At 44.3% G+C, this 24,112-nt stretch overlaps 1 protein-coding gene across 6 annotated transcripts in view; it reads right to left on the bottom strand.

Moving 5' to 3' along the window:
• LOC310710356 (uncharacterized protein) overlaps positions 1-24,112 on the bottom strand; it is a 270,054-nt gene that overhangs the window by 227,032 nt on the left and 18,910 nt on the right. For all 6 annotated transcript variants that reach the window (XR_014527963.1, XM_083511275.1, XM_083511277.1 and 3 more), the window contains exon 2: positions 7,386-7,507. Coding sequence is in view for 5 of the 6 variants with exons in the window: in XM_083511275.1 (XP_083367401.1) it covers positions 7,386-7,507 (122 nt within the window). In the remaining variant the exon portion in view is untranslated. The remainder of the gene's footprint in view (positions 1-7,385; positions 7,508-24,112) is intronic.

Raw genomic sequence — 24,112 nt, forward strand, 5'->3', positions numbered from 1 at the left:
GTTCCAGACTCCGCTAACCCAGAAATAGTGCTTCAGGTTAAGAACTTTGCTTCAGGATGAGAACAGAAATTGTGCTCCAGCGGCGTGGCAGCAGCAGGAGGCCCCATTAGCTAAAGTGGTGCTTCAGGTTAAGAACAGTTTCAGGTTAAGTACGGACCTCCGGAACGAATTAAGTACTTAACCCGAGGTACCACTGTATAAGCATTTACTGTAGTTAAGACTAACCAGGATTTCCCAATTAACCAAGATTTGAAAACACGGCTGCTTTTAACACAGTTCACATTGCTGCCCATACCTAGGGAGTGCAATGCTTCCCTACAGCGTAACCCATCGGGAGCATTATAATCATATCAGAAGTAAAAATACAGTGGTACGTCAGAAGTCGAAAGGAATCCGTTCTGGAAGTCCGTTCGACTTCCAAAACGTTTGGAAACCAAGGCACGGCTTCTGATTGGCTGCAGAAAGTTCCAATCAGAAGCCGCGGAAGTCATGTCGGACGTTCGGGTTCCAAAGAACGTTCACAAACCGGAACAGTCACTTCTGGGTTTGCGGCATTCAGGAGCCAAAACGTTTGACTTGCAAGGTGTTTGGGATCCAAGGTACGACTGTATGTGATAGTCTTGTGTAAACCAGGAGCTGAAAGAAGACGATTGGATTTTAGGAAGACAGCTTTATAAATCTCCAGCAGCCCTTTCCAAGGCACACCACATATTGGTTTACATTTCTTAAACTACCATTTCAATTTGGGAGGGAGGGCTGAAAGACCCTTCTCTGTGTGCTTCTCACACTTCTCACACAGAAACATACATTCCGTTTTACCGTTAAGCTAATCTCCAAAACATAAAACAAAACAAAACAGCTCCTTACAGCTAAAGTTTGGCCAAAAATGGGTGGGGGAGAGGAATAAAAAGAAACCACCAACAATTTGCACAAAGGAATGCATACTCCTCTGTGAGTTTTTGGTCTGCTGCCATTTCCCCCTTTTGGCAACCACTGCAATGTTGTGGGCATCGTACAAATGCATTTGCGGCAGCCCGAGGGTTAAGTCAGACATTTCTTATCTTTGACAGATGGTTAATTTACAGTCATTATTACTAAATTCAATTGCTTAATAAGTTAGATATGACAAACACGTGTGTAGAAATCTTTGCCAAGACACCCTTCTCGGAATCCGAGGATGAAGCAAGCCCTGAAAGACTTTCCCCATACATCCTCATGCTGAGGGTGACAGACTGAAGCACATTTTTAATTTTCCTATGGATTTTTCTTTTTAACTCTTTAAGGTCATATGCTGTCTTACTAGAGTATATTTCCAAGTCACGCAACCCAGGAACTGGGTTAGGCAGAACTCTCAATTAACCAAACTGGTAGTATGGTTCTAGTCTTATGCACCTGTTACAGGCTTCTGAATCTTAGCATGTGAACGTCTCTTTCAGGGGTAGCCAACGTGGTTGTTGTTGTGGACTACAACTCCCATTACCTCCAACCATCAGCCATGCTGGCTGGGGCTGATGGGAGTTGTAGTCCTCAATATCCAGAGGACGCCATGTTGGCTACTCCTGAATTCTATCCCCCAAGATGCACATGGAATGTCCATTCTGCACACTCAAAAGGTCACTGTGAGGGAGCCAGCCCTGAATACACAACAGCCCCAGGCTGGTCCAAGACATTTTGACTCCCGAGGTGAACCATAAAATGGTGCCCACCCAACAACCAGGGAAGAAGGGGTAAGTGAAGATCTGCATCAGGAACAAGGGGGGTGGGGGAGATCAGCACCACCTCCTAGTCTCCAAGAGGCGATAAGCGAGGGGCTGCCAAGGAAGCTGCAGATCCACCATCCAAGGAACATGCTGCAGCCATTGTTTCTGCTACAGCAGCAGCAACAACACTGGGCAATGCATTTCTTGGAGGCCAAATCTGCCGCCCCTGGGGATCCTGCTGCCCGAGGCAGTCGCCTCACCTTGCCTTCTGGGTGGGCCGGCCCTGGTCCCAGGTTTGTATTCACTTGCTTCAAAGTTATGAGGACAGCAATTGGTTATGCCCCTAGAGAAGCAAATGTGGAAGTCGGTGGTAAAATCTTCCCTGTCCCTTTGGTGATCATCACTTTGGCAAGGGGAAATTTCTCCATAGGTATCTGAGGGTCTGTTGCTACATTTCTTCCAGTCCATTTCTTGCACAAGCCCCACTCTTTTCTGTGGTGCCAAGGGCAGGATGAGCAGTAGGTAGCTGCCCATCCCTGCAATGACCCGATGACCTGATTCACAAACACAGAACCTCATTTGTAAAACATAGTAGAAATCCCCCAAAGCCTCCTGTGGAAATAAATGAGAAGAAATCTAAGTGCTCAGAAGCTATTTGTACATAAACCATACCAGGTAGGAAGATGCATTAAGATTTGCATCAGCATTTCAGTGCACTAAACAATTTCAGCTCATAAATAAAGGCGGATCCCAAACTAAACCAATACCGTTATAAACCTATGTAAAATGTAGAGCATTAATAAAGAGCCTGCTTATCTTTGCTCATCTGTCAAGCTAAGCCCATCCACATAACCCCCCCCCCCCAAATGGTCAATATTTATTCTTTTTTTCTTTTTTAAAATAATTTTTATTAATTTAAAACATAATAATTATCATACATTCCACAAAATTTCACCTCTTATACAATCTTTTTGGACTTCCATCAGCACCTCTGGTGATCTCCCATTTTTATCATTTCTTCTGCATTTTTTAAATTCATATTGCCTTTAATTATCATAGCTAACGTTATCCTTTTCGTTCAATAATGCAATAATTCAAATTATTCCCCTTACAAAACTTCCTGCAAACAAATGGTCAATATTTATTCAGAGGGAGGGAGAAGAGGAAAATATTGGCGTAACTTAGCTTGATACATCTCCACTACAAGCTAAGGAACACATAGGTAGGGCTGCCATACAACTCAAAAGCTCAACAACTCAACAACTTGAAAGTTCAACAACATTTGTGTCTAGATTTTCACTTTTTGAAATATAGCAACCCTAATATAGGGTTGTGTTCAACATAACACTTAGGTTAAGATTCTATCAGTGCAATGAATTCCTCTTTCTTTCCCCCCACATTTGCTTGATCCCTGAATCTGTTCTGGAGTTTACTCCAACCCACTGGAGCATATTTGGGGAGAGCAGGAACATGCACTGGGAGGAGAAGAATGAGAGTCTTGTTGCACTAGCAGTCATCCTTACACACATACGATTTCCTTGAACACTGGCACTACTTTCCAATGCATCTCAATGACCAAATCCCCCCCCCCATTAGTCGCTAGATTTAATAAATCCTCAACCCAGTCTTCTTCACAGGGAGGTTTGGACTTTCTCCAGTTTTTCAGAAATAGATATTTGGCTGAAAGACCACAACATACATGACAGTGCCATCATGCCCAGCACAAAACAGCAGCCATTGTGTTCCAGGAGTTCCTGGCTCAATACGACATGTCATGAATTTCAAATCCAATAGACTCTCAATACTGAATTCGCTGCATCAGCATACATCTAATTCCTTCTGGGAGGAATCATACACTTGGATCTTCAGGTCAGAGGCCTTCTTGGAATTTGCTTAACTTAGAGCTCAGTTTGTCCCTTAGGCTTGTGGGTCTATTGTATCTTGAAATAGTACTATGTTTGGGGTCTCCAAGGCTGGCAAGGCATGAGGCAAGAATGCAGTGGGCCCCTCTTATTCTTACTGTTATTTCAAGGGCACTGTCTCTGCCAATCACAGACTTTCCTCTCATGCCCCGTTGTGTGAGAAGCTCATTTAGTTCAACTCTAGCCTGGGTCACCTGGGGATAATGACATTTGATAAGCTCAAAGCTGCAGACCATAGGTCTGATGGTAGCAATCATCACTCATTGCCCATGGACAGAAAAATATTTTTCTCCTTGTCTCATGATACTAGATCCCAGGGCCATCAGGTGAAGCAGAGTGGTGGGAGATTCAAGCGCAACAAAGAAGTAATTTAGGCACGTGGTTAAACTTTGGAACTCAACACCACATGTAGTGAAGGGCACCGATTAGCATGGATCTGAGAAGAGAGTGGATGAATTCATGGAGGGGAAAGGATGCTAGAGGCAACCTACCACTGAGGAACAAGAGGAGAAGACAGCTATTGCTTTCATGTCCTGTTTGTGAGCTTCCTAGAGGCCTCTGACTGCAGGAAAGAGGATGATGGAATGGAGAAGGATGTTGGTTGGACCCATATGACCGTCTATTCATGTGGAGGTTCACAGAATAGTGTGTGTGTGTGTGTGTGTGGAAATGCCCAATTTCATCATTAAAGGGAGCTCCTCTGTTTCATCCTCACCTGCACTACCTCCCTCCCCGTCAGCCAGACTCGCTCCATTACTGGAAGCGAGACAGGCTGAGAGATGAGTGCTGGGGGGTGACAGCCTGCAAGGAGCGCTCTTCTCCTTTCATCTCTGCACCCCTTTTGATGTTAAAATTAGACACTTTCCCCACTTTAGACATCAACTGTGCAGACACTTGAACAAACAAAAGTGGCTGTCACCATCACGTCGGGCTTGGCCCTGAGTCTATGATGTGGGATGGAAGAAGAAGACTGGGAGAATGAAGGAAATTGTGATGGATGGGTTATTTAATCTTGTCACTCTTGAAACAGCCCCTCCTGGGACCGGAATACAGACTGGGGACTGCAGGACTGAAGGCTACTCTCCTTTCCCCCCAAAAAAATGCCTGCGGAAAGGAAGAATAGTTTTAACCTTTTTCGCCTGAAATGCTAGCATTTCTCAGCCAGGCCTGGCTTTCACCTTGGTATCCTAGTTTTCATTCTACAAGGATTTTGTTTTTACATAGGGCAGCATTTGAACATGTGAATCCTCTTTCCTACGTTTGGAAGTGGTACATGCTGAAGGAGGCTGTACCATGTTCTTCCTTAAAATGTACATCATCTCTAAAGCACTAAAATGATGCTTCTGTGAGGCAAGGCTAGGGAACCTTTTCCAGTTTGAGAGCCACATTTCCTTGTGGGCACTGATGGGTGGGGCCACAGGCAAAACTGGATAGAACAACTCATGTCAATGCTACCTTTGCACATACATACCCCTCCAACCTCCACCCAAGCAAGCAAGCAAGCAAACAAACAAACAAACGTACATTATCAGGGTTCAAAGGCACATTTCAGCCAGGCGAAAACACTTAAGGAAGGTGCAAAGCCCACCTATCAAAATTTCCTGCATTCTCCTATCACTGCCTCTTTTTAGATGCCAGGCAAAAACATTCTTAATAACCCAGGCTTTTTAATTGGGAGGGTAGCTAGATATGTCAGTGGCCTTTGTTGTGCCCATCCTTTAAGTGGCGTGGGTAGGACTTGTTCCTTTTAATATCGTTTATATGTTTTTGTTCTTTCTCTTTTCATTGTTTCAGTCACTCTGGGACACCTGAGTGCAAAAACGCGACTAACAAATAAGAATAAGACTAGTAAAAATAAGAAACAAACAACTTATTCCAGAGGGCTGGAGCTGCAACACTAAAAGCTCAATTTCTAGGACATACGAAGCCCACCTCTGGGGTGTGTGCAGTAGTCTAAGCAGTGCTCCATCTGAGTTAGGCAGTTGCCCAGCAGAGATGTATAGAGACAAGGTCTTCCTTTCAGCAGCCTGGTGCTAAGTTGTTTAGGATATGACTGAGTGCTGGGTTAGGCTCATCCTATCTATGTCAGGTGTCCCCATAACTGCAGTAACTAAAGCCCCCATGCACTTTAACATTGTGGATACTATTGTAATGTGAATTAAATAAATAAGTTTCCCCAGTCCTCTTGTGCCCCGTCTCATTATTCTGGTGTGTGCAGGGATTTTGTTCCTGTGCTCTGCTCCTGAGCTATGCCCCATTACAAAGCTCACCGAGAATGTAAGCAAGTTAGACACTTTTAAGCACATTTGACCAGAAGTTATTTCTTGATTTAATTTCGCTTACGAAACATGCTCAGAATCACAGCCCAATGCCGGCATCGCACAAAATCGTAACAAATAACCGCGGTCAATTCTAACAAAAGATGGGGACTATCACGTTGCATTTAGCAATTTGACCACCAGACCGGCTTCCTGTTCTGGCACAAAAGGAAAACCACTCCAAATAATAGAGCCTAAATTATAACGTTAGGTTTGTGAACTCTTTGGGGAACTGGGGAAATCAATTCCATGAAAAAAAAGAGAAAAAAGGAGAAGTCCTGGGTCTGTGAACATATTAAGTAGTGCTGATACTGAATATTTGCCACATGTGTTTCAAATTAGGGGAGGGAGTTCTAAAAACCTCTTCCAAGTCAACATCTCACTTATTTATAGCTTGATCTTGAGACTTTCCTAACAAAATATTGCATTTGCAGGGATGCTAGTGCAGGGAGCTATAGGAAGCTCATCCATTGTACCCAACAACCCCACATCCTGATGATACTCATTTTTGGCTAACTGCTAATGGAACCAATGATTGCCAAGCACAATGAGAAAAAGTTGTCTTGTGATGTGGTAAGTCTCCCCCCCCCCCACACACAATAGGAATGGACTGGAATCTGAACGTCTGAAGGAGACGTTTCATAGTTTCCTTTCATAGGAAGCAATTCATAAATGTAAGCGAACAAACAAATAAGCTACACAACATTATATTTTCTTCTGTGTTTGAATACTTTGCATTTGGATGCTAGATAGCATCCGAATTCAGACTCCACATCTTGCAACCATGCCTGTGATTAGGTGCTACATACATTTTCTTTCCTAATAATGGCCAATGAAACTCAACTCAGTGGAAACTCAACTGCTACACATCTAGGCTGTCTTCTTCTCCTTCTTCTCCTTTGGTGATCACTCGTAGCTGAGTAAGATTATCAGCACCCTGCTTTAACCAACTGAGTTATCCAGAAGATATCAACTTAAGTATAAGGCTAAGCACTTGTATTTACTTATTTTCTCCCATCATGGAACCCATGGTGGTGGCCTACACATGGTTCCACAGCAGTCACCCATCCAGACTGTGATCAGACCCATCTGGCTTCAGCAAGCCTCACAAACCTTCAGGCCATATCCTGGAACCAAGATTATAAACCCATGCTTGTGTGCTACAACTAGGGCTTATTCGGTGGGAAGGGTTATCGCTGAATATTCTCCAGCGGGGGTGGGGGGTGGAGTCCTCTCCAATGGTCCTTCCCAAAGGTATTTCTACAATAATAAATTCAGAGAACTTCTGAAAAATCGCAAACAAGAGCCCTTTTGCAAATGAAGACAAGGAAGGCCAACCGTAGTGTTATCCCCACACAGTAAGATGCTGACGTACACTGTCTCAGGAAGAGTGAGAGACCAAAGATGCTGAACTGGAAGGACATATTCTGCATCAGTTCCCTTACCTTTTGTATCCAAGTTAAAAGACATTTCTGGTGAGCAATCAAGTTTTTGCAGTCACAGAAGTGCAGCAGAGCGTCACGGCCCATCTCGTCTCCTTCCCGACAGATAAAACATTCTTTTGACTCTAATTAAAAAGATTAATAAAGTAAGAGAACACATCAGGTTTGCATCAATCAACTGCCCATGTGGTTCTTATTATTGTAATTAAAAGTTATCTCCTCAAAAATGTTGGATGAAAGTGCCACGATCTGCAATTGAAAACACATTGAAGGGAGTTTTCCCAACTTATTCTATTTTAAACAGTCAGATTGGAGCAACGCTCTGGAGATAATGTGTTCAAAAGGGTCCTTAGAGGCAAAATGTCAGCAACCATATATTTACGTCCTTTGAGAAGCCCTTATAAAAATGTGCATTGTGCATCTTTCTGATTTTGTTGGGTTTAAAAAAAAAAAAAAAAAAGCTGTAAAGGGTGGGGGAGAGAGTGAAACACAGTATCAGCCAAACCCCATTCAAGTGTACAACTACAAATGATAGTATTTGCCTTTTACTATCCATTCATTAAATCACTCCTTCCTAATGCATTTCTTTATTCCACTGGGAGTTTTCATCTGGGTTTGCATAAAGGACTTGGGAGCCCTCAGGCAGAAATTCCAAGCTCTTGCCCTGGATGCAATAGTTGTTGCCCTAAGGAAGAAAGGCATTGTGGGGGAATAGTATGTGCACTGGGCCCAGAACTTGGGCCCATTTGATTGACAGGCAGCAGCCCTCCAGGATTTCAAAGACCACATCAACATCATACATTTAAAACACTACGATACCACTTTAAACAATCCCTGGAGTGGGTCAACAGTCAATGCCTCTTCACGGGGAATTATAGCTCTGTGTGGGGAGTAGGGGCCTCTTAACAAACAACAGCTCACAGAATTCTCTGAGGGAAGCCATGAGTGTTTAAAGTGGTCTTTATACTGTTTTAAGTGCTTGGTGTGAAAGCGGCCAAAGAGGAATTTTGCACATGTCTTAGATGGGCAGGGATTGAACCCTGGTGACTTCTGTGTGCATGCGGGTGATGCTGTGGTCTAAACCACTGAGCCTCTTGGGCTTGATGATCGAAAGGTCGGTGGTTTGAATCCCCGCAACAGGGTGAGCTCCCGTTGCTCTGTCCCAACATCTGCCAACCTAGCAGTTCGAAAGCAAGCAAGCAGGTAGATAAATGGGTACTGCTGTGGCAGGAAAGTAAACAGTGTTTCTATGTGCTCTGGCTTCCGTCACAGTGTCCCGTTGCACCTGAAGCAGTTTAGCGCTGCTGGCCACATGACCCAGAAAGCTGTCTGTGGACAAACGCCGGCTCCCTTGGCCTGAAAGCGAGATGAGCGCCGCAGCCCCATAGTCACCTTTGACTGGACTTAACTGTCCAGGGGTCCTTTACCTTTACCTTACCAACTTGAATAAAATTTGGGGAGGGGGGAGGTAAGCCCCACCTTGCATAATCAATCACATGCCACTGTGAACACACACCATTTGAATGGCAATGCCCATTGACTTTGGGGGCCCCTCAAATATTTTATTGGGGGGCAAAGAGCCCTCAGCCCCTAGGAGATGGCTCCTGTGGCATGCACAGCATGTGGTTTACAGCTTTGGTGTGGGCTTGACCAAGATTTCAGGGTAAATCCATGCCCCCTCCTAAATAATTACAAAAATAATAAACATGACACAAACGATGATTTCAGCATTCAGTAATGCCTCTAACCTGCCTCACTCTGCTTCATCCCTTCTCGGCCTACAGCTAGGTGTGCGGGGAGAAATTTGGTTCGCATTTTAATACGGACCTACCTCATTTCCTGAAATAAAATGTGAGCTTGGAAGACAGCTAACACTTCCAAATTTGCACTTCTCTGAATTCGGTGATACAACCAACTACACACACACACACACACACACACACACACACACACACACACAATGCATGTATATGAGGAGGGTGTGCCTTAAAAAGCCACTCTTGTTGGTCAAAATCAACCTACAAAAATACATTAGACAAGTGAAAATGAGTGGAGAAGGATGGAAAGTTAAAAAGTGGGAGGCAGCCCCTCGGGCAACGGTACAACCTTTGATAGCCCATATGGCATTTTCAATTAATCAAAATTCCATTTTAAGCTGTGAACAAACTGTTAATTCACTGTCACTTACCGATGCTTTCAGACCTTGAAGAGAGCTAGAGTGAAATCAAGCCTGATCCTCAAAATATCAATTAACCACGGCAAGTAATTGATTGATGCCTTTGGTCTAGTAACCTAGCAAGAGTAACACAAGTCCAGTTCTGAAGGAATCCTGAATGTTTTGAATCTGAGCCTGGTGAAACAGAAGATAATCCTGCCTTGGGGCCAAAGTAGCTAGTGGTGGAGTAGGAGCTGAACAGGGAGTTCCCACCACTGCAAAATGGGTTGGGGGGGGGCAGAAGTGCCAACCAAAGTGGGGATACACTGCCCTCAAACTGCCAGGAAAAAGCTCTCAGCCAGATACAAGCTCTTAAGATAGCTGAGGCTGGAAGGGAATCTTACCAGTAGTATCTGAGCCCAGCCTTCATGCTATGATGGGGGTTACCAATGCAGATTGGAGGGCCAGGAGTAGGAAATTGGCTTCTGAGAACGATTGCCCTCCGCCAGTACAATTCAGAGGGGTAGCAGCAAGAAATAAATATGGAGGTGGGGTGGTAATGGGCCCAAGAGAAAATACATATCACGATCCTTTAACCTTCATGAAAGCTCCACATGGGAGGCAACTCCTAGGGCCAAGGTCCCTTCAGCACCCCCAATGAAACATTTGAGGGGGCTGGGCCCCCCAAAGTTCATGGTCATTCAAATGGTGTGTGTGTGCCACAACTTATGACTGATTATACGGGGCGGGCCTTACCTCCCCCCTCAATATTTTACATAACCTCCAATATTTCTCTGATGAAAATAGGGATGTCCTATTCCATAATAATAATTTTAGTATTTAAAGCCCAACCATCTGACTTCCCTCTACAGAACTGCCTAAAGATGGCTCTGGCGTCAGATAACTCCATACTCTCCAACATTTCTCCAATGAAAATAGGGACATCCTGCTACACCCTCCAACATTTCTCTGGTAAAAATAGGGACATCCTAAGGAAAAGTGGGACATTCAGGGAACAAACCAGACACTGGGACAGCGTCTGTAAATCTGGGACTGTTCCTGGAAAATAAGGACACTTGGAGGGTCTGTATTTTATTCAAGTTGGTACCCATGCTTGCCCAAACTCTCTAGAAGAGGAAACCAACCAAAGAGGACTCTGCAGTCAATTCAACAGATCTTTATCTTTGCGGGGTGGGGGTGGGGGTGGGGGGTTGCACAGATTTCCATTTCTATTAGCCCCAATAGTTTCATGGAAAGTCAAGACACAGATACCCCTGAGTAGCAGGTGCTGGATCCAAACAACCAGTAGAGGCTCATGCCCTTCTTGTGAACTTCCCAGAGGCATGTGGCTGCTGGAAGCAGGATGGCAGGCCAGCTGGATTTTGGTCTGTTCTAGCATGTTGATGCTTATTGGAGGGGGGAGGGGAAGCACACAATATGGTGTTGATGCCATGACAGAAGACGAAGAAAGAATAAAACGGTTCCTGTATCTGCATCAAGAAAACAAGACGGCTGTGCACTGTGTTCACTACTTCACTTGCGAGCCTAATGCATGTTTTTTTTTTTGTTTTTTTTTGGTAGCACCGAATGCAGTGGAAATAAGAGTAATGACGCCAGGTGTCTGATAGGGAAAGCTTGTTAGGGCCCACACTATGTGTGACAAATTGTTCAGGAAATGTGACCCATCTATGGCTTCAATATCTCCACTACTTATGGTACTCTGCTGAGTAAGGGTTGGCTATGTAAATTAAAACTGCCTCCGGATACAGTAGTTTTCACCTGCGCTTAGAATCTGCTGGGTTCCCTAAAACACACATGCAACTTTTGAGAATTAAATATGTGACACACTTCCCCGTTCTTTCCTTTGTTCTGTCTCACTTTGAGGGCTGCAACCCTAAGCACATTTCCTTGGAAGTAAATCCTATTTTAAAATCTGTCTGGACTAGCTTCTGAGCAAACATGGATAGGATTAGGCCATTGGTGTCTTTAAAGGGTGACATACCCACCATGGGTAGGAAGGAGAGATTGCTTACCTGCCAACATTTATCCGATGAAAAGAGGGAACGCCCCATTCCATAATAATAATTTTACTATTTATACTCCATACATCTTACTGGGCTGCCCCAGTCACTCTGGGCAGCTTCCAACATATATAAAAACATGATAAAACATTAAACATTGAAAAGATTTCCTTATACAGGATTGCCATCAGACGGCTCGGGGGGGGATCAGAGAACTCCATACCATCCAACATTTCTCCAATGAAAATAGGGACATCCTAAGGAAAAGTGGGACATTCTGGGATCAAATCAGAAACTGGGACGGCTTCTCTAAATCTAGAACGTCCCTGGAAAATAGGGACACTTGGAGGGTCTGAGATTACAACCAGCTAATCACCTTGGTTGTAATTGCTCTGCGATATGGCTGGGAAAGCAGAGCAGGCTGGCCAGTTCTGGGGGGTGGGGGAGCTAAAGTAGCCAAATTGTTTTAGATGAGGCAGCGTAATAAGAACCCTCTGCATAAATTCAGCACGCCCAAATTGGACATTCATAAACCCTCCCCAAAGAGTTCACTAGTAACGGGAAACTTGGCACAGCAAACTGGAGTATATATTCATTCCTCTGAAATATTAGTATGCCTTCACACCCCTCTGCCATGGGCCCAGCCTTCCAAAAAGCCTCTCAAAACTCTTGCTACGTTTTGCACTACCGAGAGCGGCACACACAACGCTCAGTCCTTCTGCTGCCTTGCCATACCCCATCAAGCGGCCTCAAATTAAATAAGCTTCTCCTCCCCTCCCCCCACCAAATAAACATCAGACTGGCCAGTTGAGAAAAAACACATCCAAATACCCATTTTAGGTTTCAGTGTTGAACATGAGGTCAGCAGCACTGATTAGTAGTTCCGGGCTGATTGTCTTGTACACATTTCTCAGAGGTTCTGCTTCATCATTAATTGTTTCTAGGTCAACTGACTACTTCTATTAAGATGCAGTTTGAAATTAGGGTTAATAAAGTGGGGGATAAATTAAGATTAATAAAGTAGTTTTAAGAGAACCAGAAGAAAGTCTGGGCTTCGGCAGTGCATAAATTATAGCAATTTAACTATTTAAAGAAGACTCCCTTGGATTTATTGACTTAGTCTTGTCCTTAATAACCAGTACTTATGTGCATGTATCCTGTTGGGACTGGATGCAGGGAAATCCAAATTACATCACATTACTGATGTCCTCTAACTTGGCATCAAGCGTTCCAACTGAAATTTACAAGGCAGGAGAACGCTGCAACGTTAAATGAAAAAATCAGCCAGAACTTATTAACAACATGGGTGTTTTAATTAGTCCATAGGGCAAAATGTGGTGCAGTCAGGATAGGGTGGGCTTTGCATAAAAGAAAACATGAAATCAAGTTCTTGCGCGGCCATGGGGCTGGCAAGACAAATTACTCTCTTTAATAACCTGAATTCTATGGGCAAGAAACGGAAAGAATGACCTACTGGGGAAGATGAACATGAAATACTGGATGGTTCTTTGCACATATCTTCCACTATATAACATAAACCTCATAACTTCTTTTAAATAACAAACACAGGTTGTTGAGTGCTGATGGCTATGTAGCCAAAATGGCCCCACTCACAAGCATGAAGGACACACACTGAGGCATTCAAAAGTATGTTTTTTAAACAAATACCACCCCATAGCAACCTTACCATCCCAAATCCACTATTAGAGGACAGGTACCATGATATCGCAGTAGAACAGAGATGATGTCCATCTAACTCTGATGAGATTGAATCCATTGGGCATATATATTGCCTACTATATCGCAATGCAGGTGGCGCTGTGGTCTAAACCACTGAGCCTTTTGGGCTTGCCGATCAGAAGGTCGGCGGTTCGAAACTCTGCAACGGAGTGAGTTCTCGTTGCTCTGTCCCAGCTCCTGCCAACCTAGCAATTCGAAAACATGCCAGTGCAAGTAGATAAATAGGTATCACTGTGGCGGGAAGGTAAACAGTGTTTCTGTGCACTGCTCTGGTTTCACCAGAAGCGGCTTAGTCATGCTAACCACATGACCCAGAAAAACTATCTGCGGAGTGGACAAACACCTGCTCCCTTGGCCTGTAAATCGAGATGAGCGCCGCAACCCCAGAGTCATCTGCAACCGCACTTAACTGTCAGGGGTCCTTTACCTTTACCTTTTATATTGCAATACCCAGCGGGAGCAAATTCAGCCATTATTAAGTGAACAACCTAGCCACTCAGAGAAAACTTATGTTGAATACCTTCTTGCTGACAAAGATCTGAATATCACCAGGCCTGTCGCGAAATTCTGTTTTGTGGCAACGAGAACAAGACAGGCTGTGGTGAATGCATATGGATTTCAAACTCTGGATGATAGATTTTAGCTGAAGGAGTGTTTTTTAAAAATGTAAATAAGTATATAGGGAACTGTTAATTTTGTCTACTACGTCCACCCCTTGGTGCTGATGCAGTACATGTTGCTGATGTTATTTCTGTCGTCTGGTCTTTGACCGCAATAAAGATTGATTGGCCACCCCAGACCACACACATATGGGCTGCACAAGTGGGGCCTAGAAGCAGGGGGGGGGGGAGAATGAAAATGTGCACAGACCAGCACACTAGCTAATGGAGCCACATCTGCTTGAAAGCTCTTCAATGTTGCACCAGAGAAGTCTGAACTGGTAGCTTCACAGTGGGCGGCAGCAGTGCTTCTAAATACAGTGGTACCTTGGGTTACAGACGCTTCAGGTTACAGACTCTTCATGTTACAGACTCCGCTAACCCAGAAATAGTACCTCAGGTTAAGAACTTTGCTTCAGGATGAGAACAGAAATCATGCGGCGGCAGTGGGAGGCCCCATTAGCTAAAGTGGTGCTTCAGGTTAAGAACGGACCTCCAGAACGAATTATGTTCTTAACTCGAGGTACCACTGTACTGGAAACCACAGGAGGGGAGAGTACTCTTTGTACTCGAATCCTGCGTGTGGGTTTCCCACAGGCATCTTGTTTGGCCACTGTGGGAACAGGACATTGGACAAGATGGACCATTGGCCTGATCCAGCAGGCTCTTCTTATGTCCTGATGCTCTGGGGTGGCTTGGGATCTAATGGATTGGGAACTAATGGACTCCACTCCCCAGCCAAGAAGTGACCCATTTTTGGGGGGCAGGGGATGATCTTCCGGCTACTGCTGGCTTCTGATCCCCATACTTTTGGTGGGCCCGCCAGGGATCTCCACAGTTGTGGAGGCCTCCCACCAAACCCTCTCCAGATTGAGAGTTTTGATTGCTCTGTAAAGCAGGAGTGCAGAGCCCTTAGACAGTGACGGTGAGAGCCCTGGTCCAAATAAAGGCTAAGGCTGCAATCCTTAGTGTGCTTACTATGGAGTAAGGAATAACTCTGGCATGTGACCAGAATCACTGAGATGCTGACCCAGCACTGATTGCGCCGCTATGGCTTGTTCAGCAACATCACTCTGATGATGAGTCAGTGATGAGTATAAGTTATCATGTACCAGTTGGAGACTGAAAGCTCCTCAGAAGAGGTGCATTTCCCAAACATTCCAGATTATAAACTACTCCGCAACACTATTATGCATAGCTTCTAAAGTGCTATACAAGCTTTATAACAACCTCATTTTCCCGGTAGGATTCTTATCGGGTTTCGATTGGACACACTGCCTGAATTTCAATGGTGCACCACCAATTTACACCAGACAAGGACCTGACTGACTAACCATAATGAGACTCTTGTGGCTGAAGCCTTCACAGAACAATCTGAGGATATATGGCAAGGACTGACAAAGCCAAAAAAACACAAATAAATAAAGGTTAGGGCTGACATTCCATTCATATTTCATTCCATTTTATTCAGATATGCTTGCAAAGAGTTGCTATCATGCAAACCTGGCTGAAAGAAAGCCAGCAATCTTCACTACAAACTCGTCTTATTCTGCTGGAGGCAACTGTATTCTTGCTGCTTGCAGTGGCCAAGGCATTGTGGTGTAGTGGTGAGAGTGTTCGACTTGGACTGAGGAGACCTGGGCTTAAATCCCCATTCACGTCTTGTATTTGATGGGTGACCTGGACCAGTCACAGCCTTCACAGGATTGCTGTGAAGATAAAATGGAGGGGGGAGAGGAAGAGAAACATATATACTGCCCTCTGCTCCCTGGAGAAAGGGTGGGAATAAAAATGTAATTCATTTATTTATGGAAGAATCTTAACCCTGCTTTACTAATGCATATGAGTTACCCAAGACACAGACTGCTTCCATTGTGTAAGATGAAAAGGACAAACAGAGCTGTGGGTCACCAGCATATTGATAACAACACACTCAAAATCCCTGAACAATCTCTCTTCCTTTAAGTGCCTTTAAGTAGATTTTAAGAAATAGGAAGGGAGGGGCAAAACTGATCCCTGAGAGACACCATGTACCAGTAGCCTTGGTAAAGAACACGATCTCCCCAATATTGTCTTCCACACCTGAGTCCCAAGGAAGCACTTGGTCCACAGCAAAATGCCCCCACCCAAACCCACCCCCTGCACTGCAGAAAGAGACCACACATTAGCCTTAATCCTGTGTCATCCTTATATCCGTTTTATTCACTTACGCTATGGTGATGCTGGAAGCAATCCCTCCCCCCAATAATTAGCTGTGCTTCCTTTTGGTTAGGTTTAAAAAAATAAAAAAAAAAATGTCCAAAAAGATTGGTTGAGAGCCTATGCTGCCAAGCCAGAACATAAATCTTCCCTAAATGTAAGGAAATTTATGATGAAGGGAAAGGCCAGGTTCGAGTTTGGGTCTTCTCGGAATGACAATCACAAAGATGAGGTTAAGTCTAAAAATAGAGGAATCAGATCTTGGAGTGATGGGCACTTTCTTCTTTACCAGTTTAAAAGTCCTACAAGAGTCATTCCTCAGTTGGCAGGATCTGTGCAGTTCATTGTCATTACCGAAACCACACACATACAATAATACCACCAATTTGGATAGGAGTATTATCACTACTATTCTAGTAAGAATTACTCCTACTATTATTACTATAATACTACTATTATTACTATTCCACCCAAAGGAGCCCAGGGTGGCAAACGCATCAGTGATAAAATAATACAGTGGTACCTCAGGTTAAGTACTTAATTCGTTCTGGAGGTCCGTACTTAACCTGAAACTGTTCTTAACCTGAAGCACCACTTTAGCTAATGGGGCCTCCTGCTGCCGCCGGAGCGCCGGAGCACGATTTCTGTTCTCATCCTGAAGCAAAACCTTAGGTATTATTTCTGGGTTAGAGGAGTCTGTAACCTGAAGCGTATGTAACCTGAGGTACCACTGTACAATTAATAGTAAAATAAAACCATATTCAACATAACTGAAAACCTCTAAAAGCAATCAAAACATCTCAAAACAAGTAAAACCATCCTCTACTCTCACAGCTAATAATTTCAAGGTCCCCAGGAACAGCACCTTCCGACTGCTGTCCAAATTTTTCATACTATCCTGTTTTGAAGACCTGCATGTTGCCAGCACCAAATGTTTCCTGAAGAGACATTCAAAAAGCCACAGGACAAATACTGAGCGATCTATCCCGTTTCATTTTTTGCTAGCCAACTCTGGCATTCCAGAAGTTTAAGGAAACTCCAGGCATGTTTCCCTAAGTATATTGGCTATAACCTTTGGCGTGCCAATCCATTCAACATTTCCCCAATCCTTTAAGAATCCCTTTGTCTTAACGGGGCTCTCAACATGTCACAGCAATGGGCTTCGCAGATCAGTCATGCATTATATTCCCAGGCATTTATCCACTACTTAACGGTCTGGGTTCCAAGTACGGTGGCAAGTCAGCCTGCCTGATCTTAAGAAAGCCAAGGCCAGAGCCATCTCTCTACTGGCCCAGCTCTGTCATGTGACCCAGGTGAAGCACTGAGATACAGGAATACCATCATCATCATCATCACAGAACAAACACCTAAGGAAAATATACCTTTCCACAGAGCTGGGAAAGGTTGTCAAACCCAAAATGCCTCCAATTGTTTTCAGAAAGTACAATTTGTCGGGCGCCTGTCACACCTCAGCAGGGATGCTGTTCCACACAGAAAGCCATGCTCCAAGTTACTGCACAGCAGGCTTCCGGTATTGTAGCAGCTTCAAGGAGAAACTGTCCTGCAGAACACAGTGACCTTCTGGTAGGGGTGGGCTTACCCATCAATTACTGTTTCTCTCATCCCCCCCCCCAATTTTTTTCAATTCTCCACATTGGTTAGAGATTTAAAAATAATAAGGGTAATCATCATCATGAAAATTCATCAGCAACGTAGTGCAATTTTCTCTTATAGATGAATTCTTGCGTGCAATTTTGCCCGCCACAAACACTTTTTGCAAAACAATTTCTCTTAATATAATGCATTTTTTTTTCATTCTGTTTCCACTAATACATGGCATTTTTATGCAAAATGTACCCCACCATATGCATTTTTGTACACATTACTTGGCTGGAGATCTGCACTGCAAATTCAGGGCAAGTGCCAATTTTGTGGCCGTGTTTCAGTTCCCATATAGTTTGGGAAAGAGCAAATTAGGTAGATTCGACTTTAAATGTAAACGGAATCAAATTTCTCTCCAGTCCCTCTCTAATGGGTATATAAGGGATTAAAGAGGCTTCTGAAATATTCAGGTCCCGGGCTGCATAGTGCATTAGACGTCAGTACCAAAACTTTGAGTATGGCCCAGTATGGCCAGTGGGAAAAGATAACTGTTGTCCTTTCACTTTCCAGTGGGTATGGCCAAAGCCCCAATTTCTGTCTTGCAGTAGGAATTGGAGGAGGCAAGTGTTGGTTCAGGCTATACAAAAGGATAAACGACAAGCCCCCTTTTCCTCAGTCGGCTCTGCCCTATATTTAACGGCACGGTATCTCTGGTAATGGAGCTGCCCAAACTCCAGCAATTTCTTTATCCTCCTAGTGCCTGAAGGATTAACAGTATGCTGGCATTGTGTTAACTTCTGTACTGCTTTATTTCCCCCTTTCTCAAATTGTTCTTGCCTTTTTGGCCTCTCCGTGATTGAACAGATGTTTTCAGTGAACTCTTGACAAAGAAGCCAAGTTTCCCTCTCCCTCCCTCCCCCCCCGCAACTCGACTTTCACCAACATAGTATGTGTGTACTCTGCACACTCCACTATTTAATCACATCGATGCAAAGAAGGTACCAGGAGGTGCCAGGGCACTCCTGCAAAAGGATCAGAAACACTGAAATTGCTGTGACAATAGGCATGTGCACACAACTTGCAAAGACGGAGAAGTAATATCTCGTACTGAACCACTGCCCAAGATCTTTATTTTATGTGGTGTTCTGGATTTTGGATTTTTATTTTAATATAATGTTATGGATTTTGGATGTTTCTTTTACATAATTTACTGGATCTTGGATCTTTATTTTATAGAATGTTTTAAATTCCACACACACACACCCGCCCAATTCAAGAAAATGGGAAAGGCAGTGATTATAAACCCATTTTGCCCTGTACATGAATGAAGCAGCTCAGCTACGGTATATGAGGGTCACTGCTTGCTCCCTCCTGAATTCCTAAAAAATAAAGTGGGATTTTTGAGTGTTCCTGTGGATGATTTTAAAAGCCTCAAGGGGTTTCGTGAGTGTTTGATAGCACTCCCTCTTCCCAAAGGGAGAAAAAATGCCTTGTCCGAGGGATTAAGTCCTGAAAGCCAATGGGACAGTAACAGGTAAATCATAGTGCCTCAATCAGCACCAGTGCTTTTTTTTGAGGGGGGGGGGTACTCAAGGCCAGGGATGCGGGTGGTGCTGTGGGTTAAACCACAGAGCCTAGGACTTGCTGATCAGAAAGTCGGCGGTTCGAATCCCCGCGACGGGGTGAGCTCCCGTTGCTCAGTCCCTGCTCCTGCTAACCTAGCAGTTCGAAAGCACGTCAAAGTACAAGTAGATAAATAGGTACCACTCTGGCGGGAAGGTAAACGGCATTTCTGTGCACTGCTCTGGTTCGCCAGAAGTGGCTTAGTCATGCTGGCCACATGACCCGGAAGCTGTACGTTGGCTCCCTTGGCCAATAAAGCGAGATGAGCGCCGCAACCCCAGAGTCGGTCACAACTGGACCTAATGGTGCTCCCTTTACCTTTACCTTACTCAAGGGCACGCAGTCCCAGCACCTCTTTCTTTTGTTGTTAAAAAGTGTGGCACTTAATGTAGCAACTTCATGGTGAGTACTGGCACCTATTTTTCTAGAAAAAAAGCACTGGTTAGCACCATAGAGATTCAACTGCTGTCCAAGAAAGACAACCCATAGAAACAGAAGTTGACTCAAAGATATGTAAATAGGTTCTTTTAAAAACATATAGATCCCCCCCCCGCCCAGGGTGTATAGTGTGTGTGTGTATGCTTAAGTAATCTGCTAGTTTTTATTTATGGGAAGGATATTTACTCCCATGGCGTGGAGAAGTATCTCAGATCCTTCGGTTCACATGTTTTGAAGACATCTGAAGGCAGCCCTGTTTAGGGAAGTTTTTAATGTTTGATGTTTTATTGTATTTTTAATATTTTGTTGGAAGCCACCCAGAGTGGCAGGGGAAACCCAGCCAGATGGGTGGGGTATAAATAAATTATTATTATTACTGAACTAATTTTCATTGGCCAAATAACACCCCTCCTTTGCAAAAAAAAAAGAAAAAAGAAATGGATCTGCAATTCTGTGTGCGTGCAACTCACATAGAGAAGATGCTACTGGATGGAGGACCTCTCACAAGCTTGCAGATTTGCATACAAAGGCAGCAAAAAAGCAACAGTGAAACTGACCAGCTTTCTTTCCAAATCTGCAGCAAATCCAGTAGCCCCTTGCAGTGAAGACATGAAATCAACAGGAGGAGGGGGAGGGGGAGAGACAGGACACGGGTGTGCAGAAAAGCCCCAGATGCCCTTTCTATTGCACACTTATGCTGATTTCTGCCTATGATGATATCTGGGCACTTAGACACAATCCAGCTTTGAATAGTTTGCACCTGCAAAAGTTTCGGGCTGGACGTGCTGCTTCATTTCCAGTCAGCTCATACCCCATAACTTCCTGATGAAATCTTGTAATGTTCCAGGGTTCGTTTTTGTCTCACATTTCTTGAGCTATAGAGCAAGAGGACCCCTTCAGACAGCAATAATGCTACAACAGGGATGCGGGTGGCGCTGTGGTCTAAACCACTGAGCCTCTTGGGCTTGCCAATCAGAAGGTTGACAGTTTGAATCCATGTGACGGTGGTGAGCTCCTGTTGCTCTGTCTCAGCTCCTATCAACTACCAGTGCAAGTAGATAAATAGGTACCACTGTGACAAGAAGGTAAACAATGTTTCTGTGTGCTCTGGTTTCCCTCACGGTGTTCCGTTGTGTCAGAAGCAATTTAGTCATGCTGGCCACTTGGCACGGAAAGCTGTCTGTGGACAAGCACCAGCTCCCTCAGTCTGAAAAGCGAGATGACTGCTGCGTCCCATAGTAGCCATTCACTGGACTTACAGTAACTGTCCAGGGGTCCTTTACCTTCTACCTTTACCTAATGCTATAGCATCAGGGAAGCATTGCAGAACAGCCAATAAAGCAGAATGGTATGTGTGGATTGACCAGTATAAATCCACCACTAATGGACTACTATTACCTCAATGGGGTATTCGTGGGGTAGGGGTGAGACGTCAAGTTTCACTCTCACACTAGGTTTCAGAAATAACTACTGAAACAGGCCTTAAGTTGCTGAACCATCTCAAATCTTTGTTGGGGCAGATACACTGTTCTGGCAAGCAGATACCCTCCAACATTTCTCTGATGACAATAGGGACGTCCTATTCAACAACAACAACAACAACAACAACTTTATTGCTCATATCTCAGCCATCTGACTGGGCTGCCCCCGTACTCTGGGTAGCTTCCAACATATATAAAAACATAATAAAACATTAAACATTAAAAAAACCTCCCTATACAGGGTTGCCTTTGAATGTCTTCTAAAGGTTGTACAGTTACTTATCTCCTTGGCTCGGGAGTTGCCTAACTCCATACCCTCCAACATTTCTCTGATGAAAATAGGGATCTCCTAAGGAAAAAATGTGACATTCTGGGATCAGATCAGAAACCAAGACAACTTCTGTAAATCTAGGACTGTCCCGGAATAACAGGGTCACTTGCAAGCAGATATAACAGTGGACAAATTAGAAATTATATAAAAAATAAAAGTCATTTTTAAAAAATAAGAAGGGGAAAGAATCATTTTCGACATGGCCAACAACTATCCAGTTTAATGGATTCAGAAATCCTAAACTCTTTTCTGCAAATGTTCTCTTCAGCTCGACGCATTAGTACAATACACAGAAAGAGCCACAAACATAGGCTTCGTGCTTTCAGATCCCCTACCGTACAAATCAGTCCCCTAACACTTTATGATTTATGCAGCTTGCCAGTGGAGAAGTAGGCCATGCCAGCCTTGAAAGCACTTTAGCTTGGTTGCTTTTACTCATGAAGGACATGTTGTCCTGTAATTATTTTGTCATTTCTTAAAAAGGTAAAATCCTTAACAGGTTCGTGCAATATGTGTAGCTATGTGTACGCGTGAGTATGTGTACTCTGTATGTGAGTATGTGAACGTCTGACTTTATTTCATGGAGCTGGGATGATCACCCCCAACGACTTTACTAAGCGCTACATAGTGAAACTTCAGACAACCGAAAACGTGCTAAACATTTTCCGAGTTCCTGGTGCAGGGGATGTTTCAGGGGCATTTGGTACCGTAACGCCATGGGGTGGAGGGCATCGTGAATACAGCCCCATTAACTAATCCTGATTCGGCCAAACTAAAACCAGCTGCTGCCTCATCCTTTAGGCCAACTAAAATGACACAAAATAGTGCACAAGCTTCCGAGTTTTTGAGAACTCTGAAAAGAAAAGAAAAAGCAAGCGGACAGGATAAAGAGAGAAGAAGCCGGCTGAAGCTGAAGTCGTGAGTTCTGTACAAGTCTTAAGATGCAAAATGGGAGGAGGCAGAAGACGTTAACATGCCCTCCAAGTGTCTCAGTTTTCCAGGGACTTTCCCAGAATTATGAAAGCCACCCTGGCTTCTGATTTGGTCCTGGAAAGTCCCTATTTCCCCTGCCAGTGCCGTCGCTGCTGAGCTCAGGGAGGAAGATGAGCTGGCGCTTGTCCAAAGTGTCAGTAGATGCAGCTGGACAGCTGCGAGTGAGTAACTCCTTGCCTATCTATGGCCTCTCCATGGCTACCGCTGCCAGCCTCCACCCTTGAGCAGCTTGTGGTGGCTGCTGGAGAGCGGGCAAGGGGCAGGAGAGGCTGCAGCTTCCATGGCTCAGCCCCACATAATGTGCTTGCTCTGAGGGGCAGACAGAGGGCAGGGACTCCCTGGGCAGGAATAAAGAGGGAGCAGAGTGCAGCACAATGAGTCTGTTTAGGGAAGCTTTTAATGTTTGACAGACTATTGTATTTTAATATTTTGTTGGAAGCCACTCCAACTGGCTGTGGAAACCCAGCCAGATGGGTGGGGTATGAATAATAAATTGTTGTTGTTGATTTTTTTTTATTTGTTTTAAAAAAATGTTTTCTGCATCCATGGCTAATCTTGCCCCTTTCAAAAATTTACTTTTCTTTTTGTAAATCTACCGAATGATAAATGGCCTCGGCCCAGTATACCTGAAGGGGTGTCTCCATTCCCATCGTTCAGCCCATTCACTGAGGTCCTGCTCTGAGGGTCTTCTGGCGGTTCCCTCACTGTGAGAAGTGAGGTTACAGGGAACCAGGCAGAGGGCCTTCTCGGTAGTGGCGCCCGCCCTGTGAAACACCCTCCCATCAGATGTCAAGGAAATAAAAAACTATGTGACTTTTAGAAGACATCTGAAGGCAGCCCTGTTTAGGGAAGCTTTTAATGTTTGATGTTTTATCATGTTTTTATATTTCGTTGGGAGGCGCCCAGAGTAGCTGGGGAAACCCAGCCAGATGGGTGGGGTATAAGTAATAAAATTCTTATTCTTATTCTTATTCTTATTCTTATTCTTATTCTTATTCTTATTTAATCATCATCATTAAATAAAATCAGAATTAAGGGGTTTTCTCAGGACAGCGTAGGGTGGGTGTGTTCTGTTGGCGCTACGGGGGCACTCACCCTTCTGCTGATAGGAAATGCTCTGTGGGCGTGGGGTACAAAAATGGGGAGTTAAGGAATGTCACTTGGAGTGAGGAGTAAGAAATGTCCCCATTTTCATTTGAGGAAAGTTGGAAACTATGACTGTGCTGGGCAGGTGGCAGGTTGTGTTTAGGCCCCATCTGAAACATACTGTAGCCCTAAGACATTGTCATCCCTCTGATGGGGGCATGTTTGATGACGGTGGAAGCCTCATGAGACTTCATCTTGAGGGGAGGGTATGAGTGGAATCCCATGGCCAACCTGGGACAATTGTCTGGAGGAACTGGTTTGTTGTATACAAGGCATTGTCACCTTTCCCTCAAGGACTTCTTCTTCATTTCCTTCACTACCTAACCCTCCTACCCTTAGGGC

The sequence above is a fragment of the Podarcis liolepis genome (genome assembly GCF_965112155.1).
Source record: "Podarcis liolepis genome assembly, chromosome: 6".
Lineage (NCBI taxonomy): Eukaryota > Metazoa > Chordata > Lepidosauria > Squamata > Lacertidae > Podarcis > Podarcis liolepis.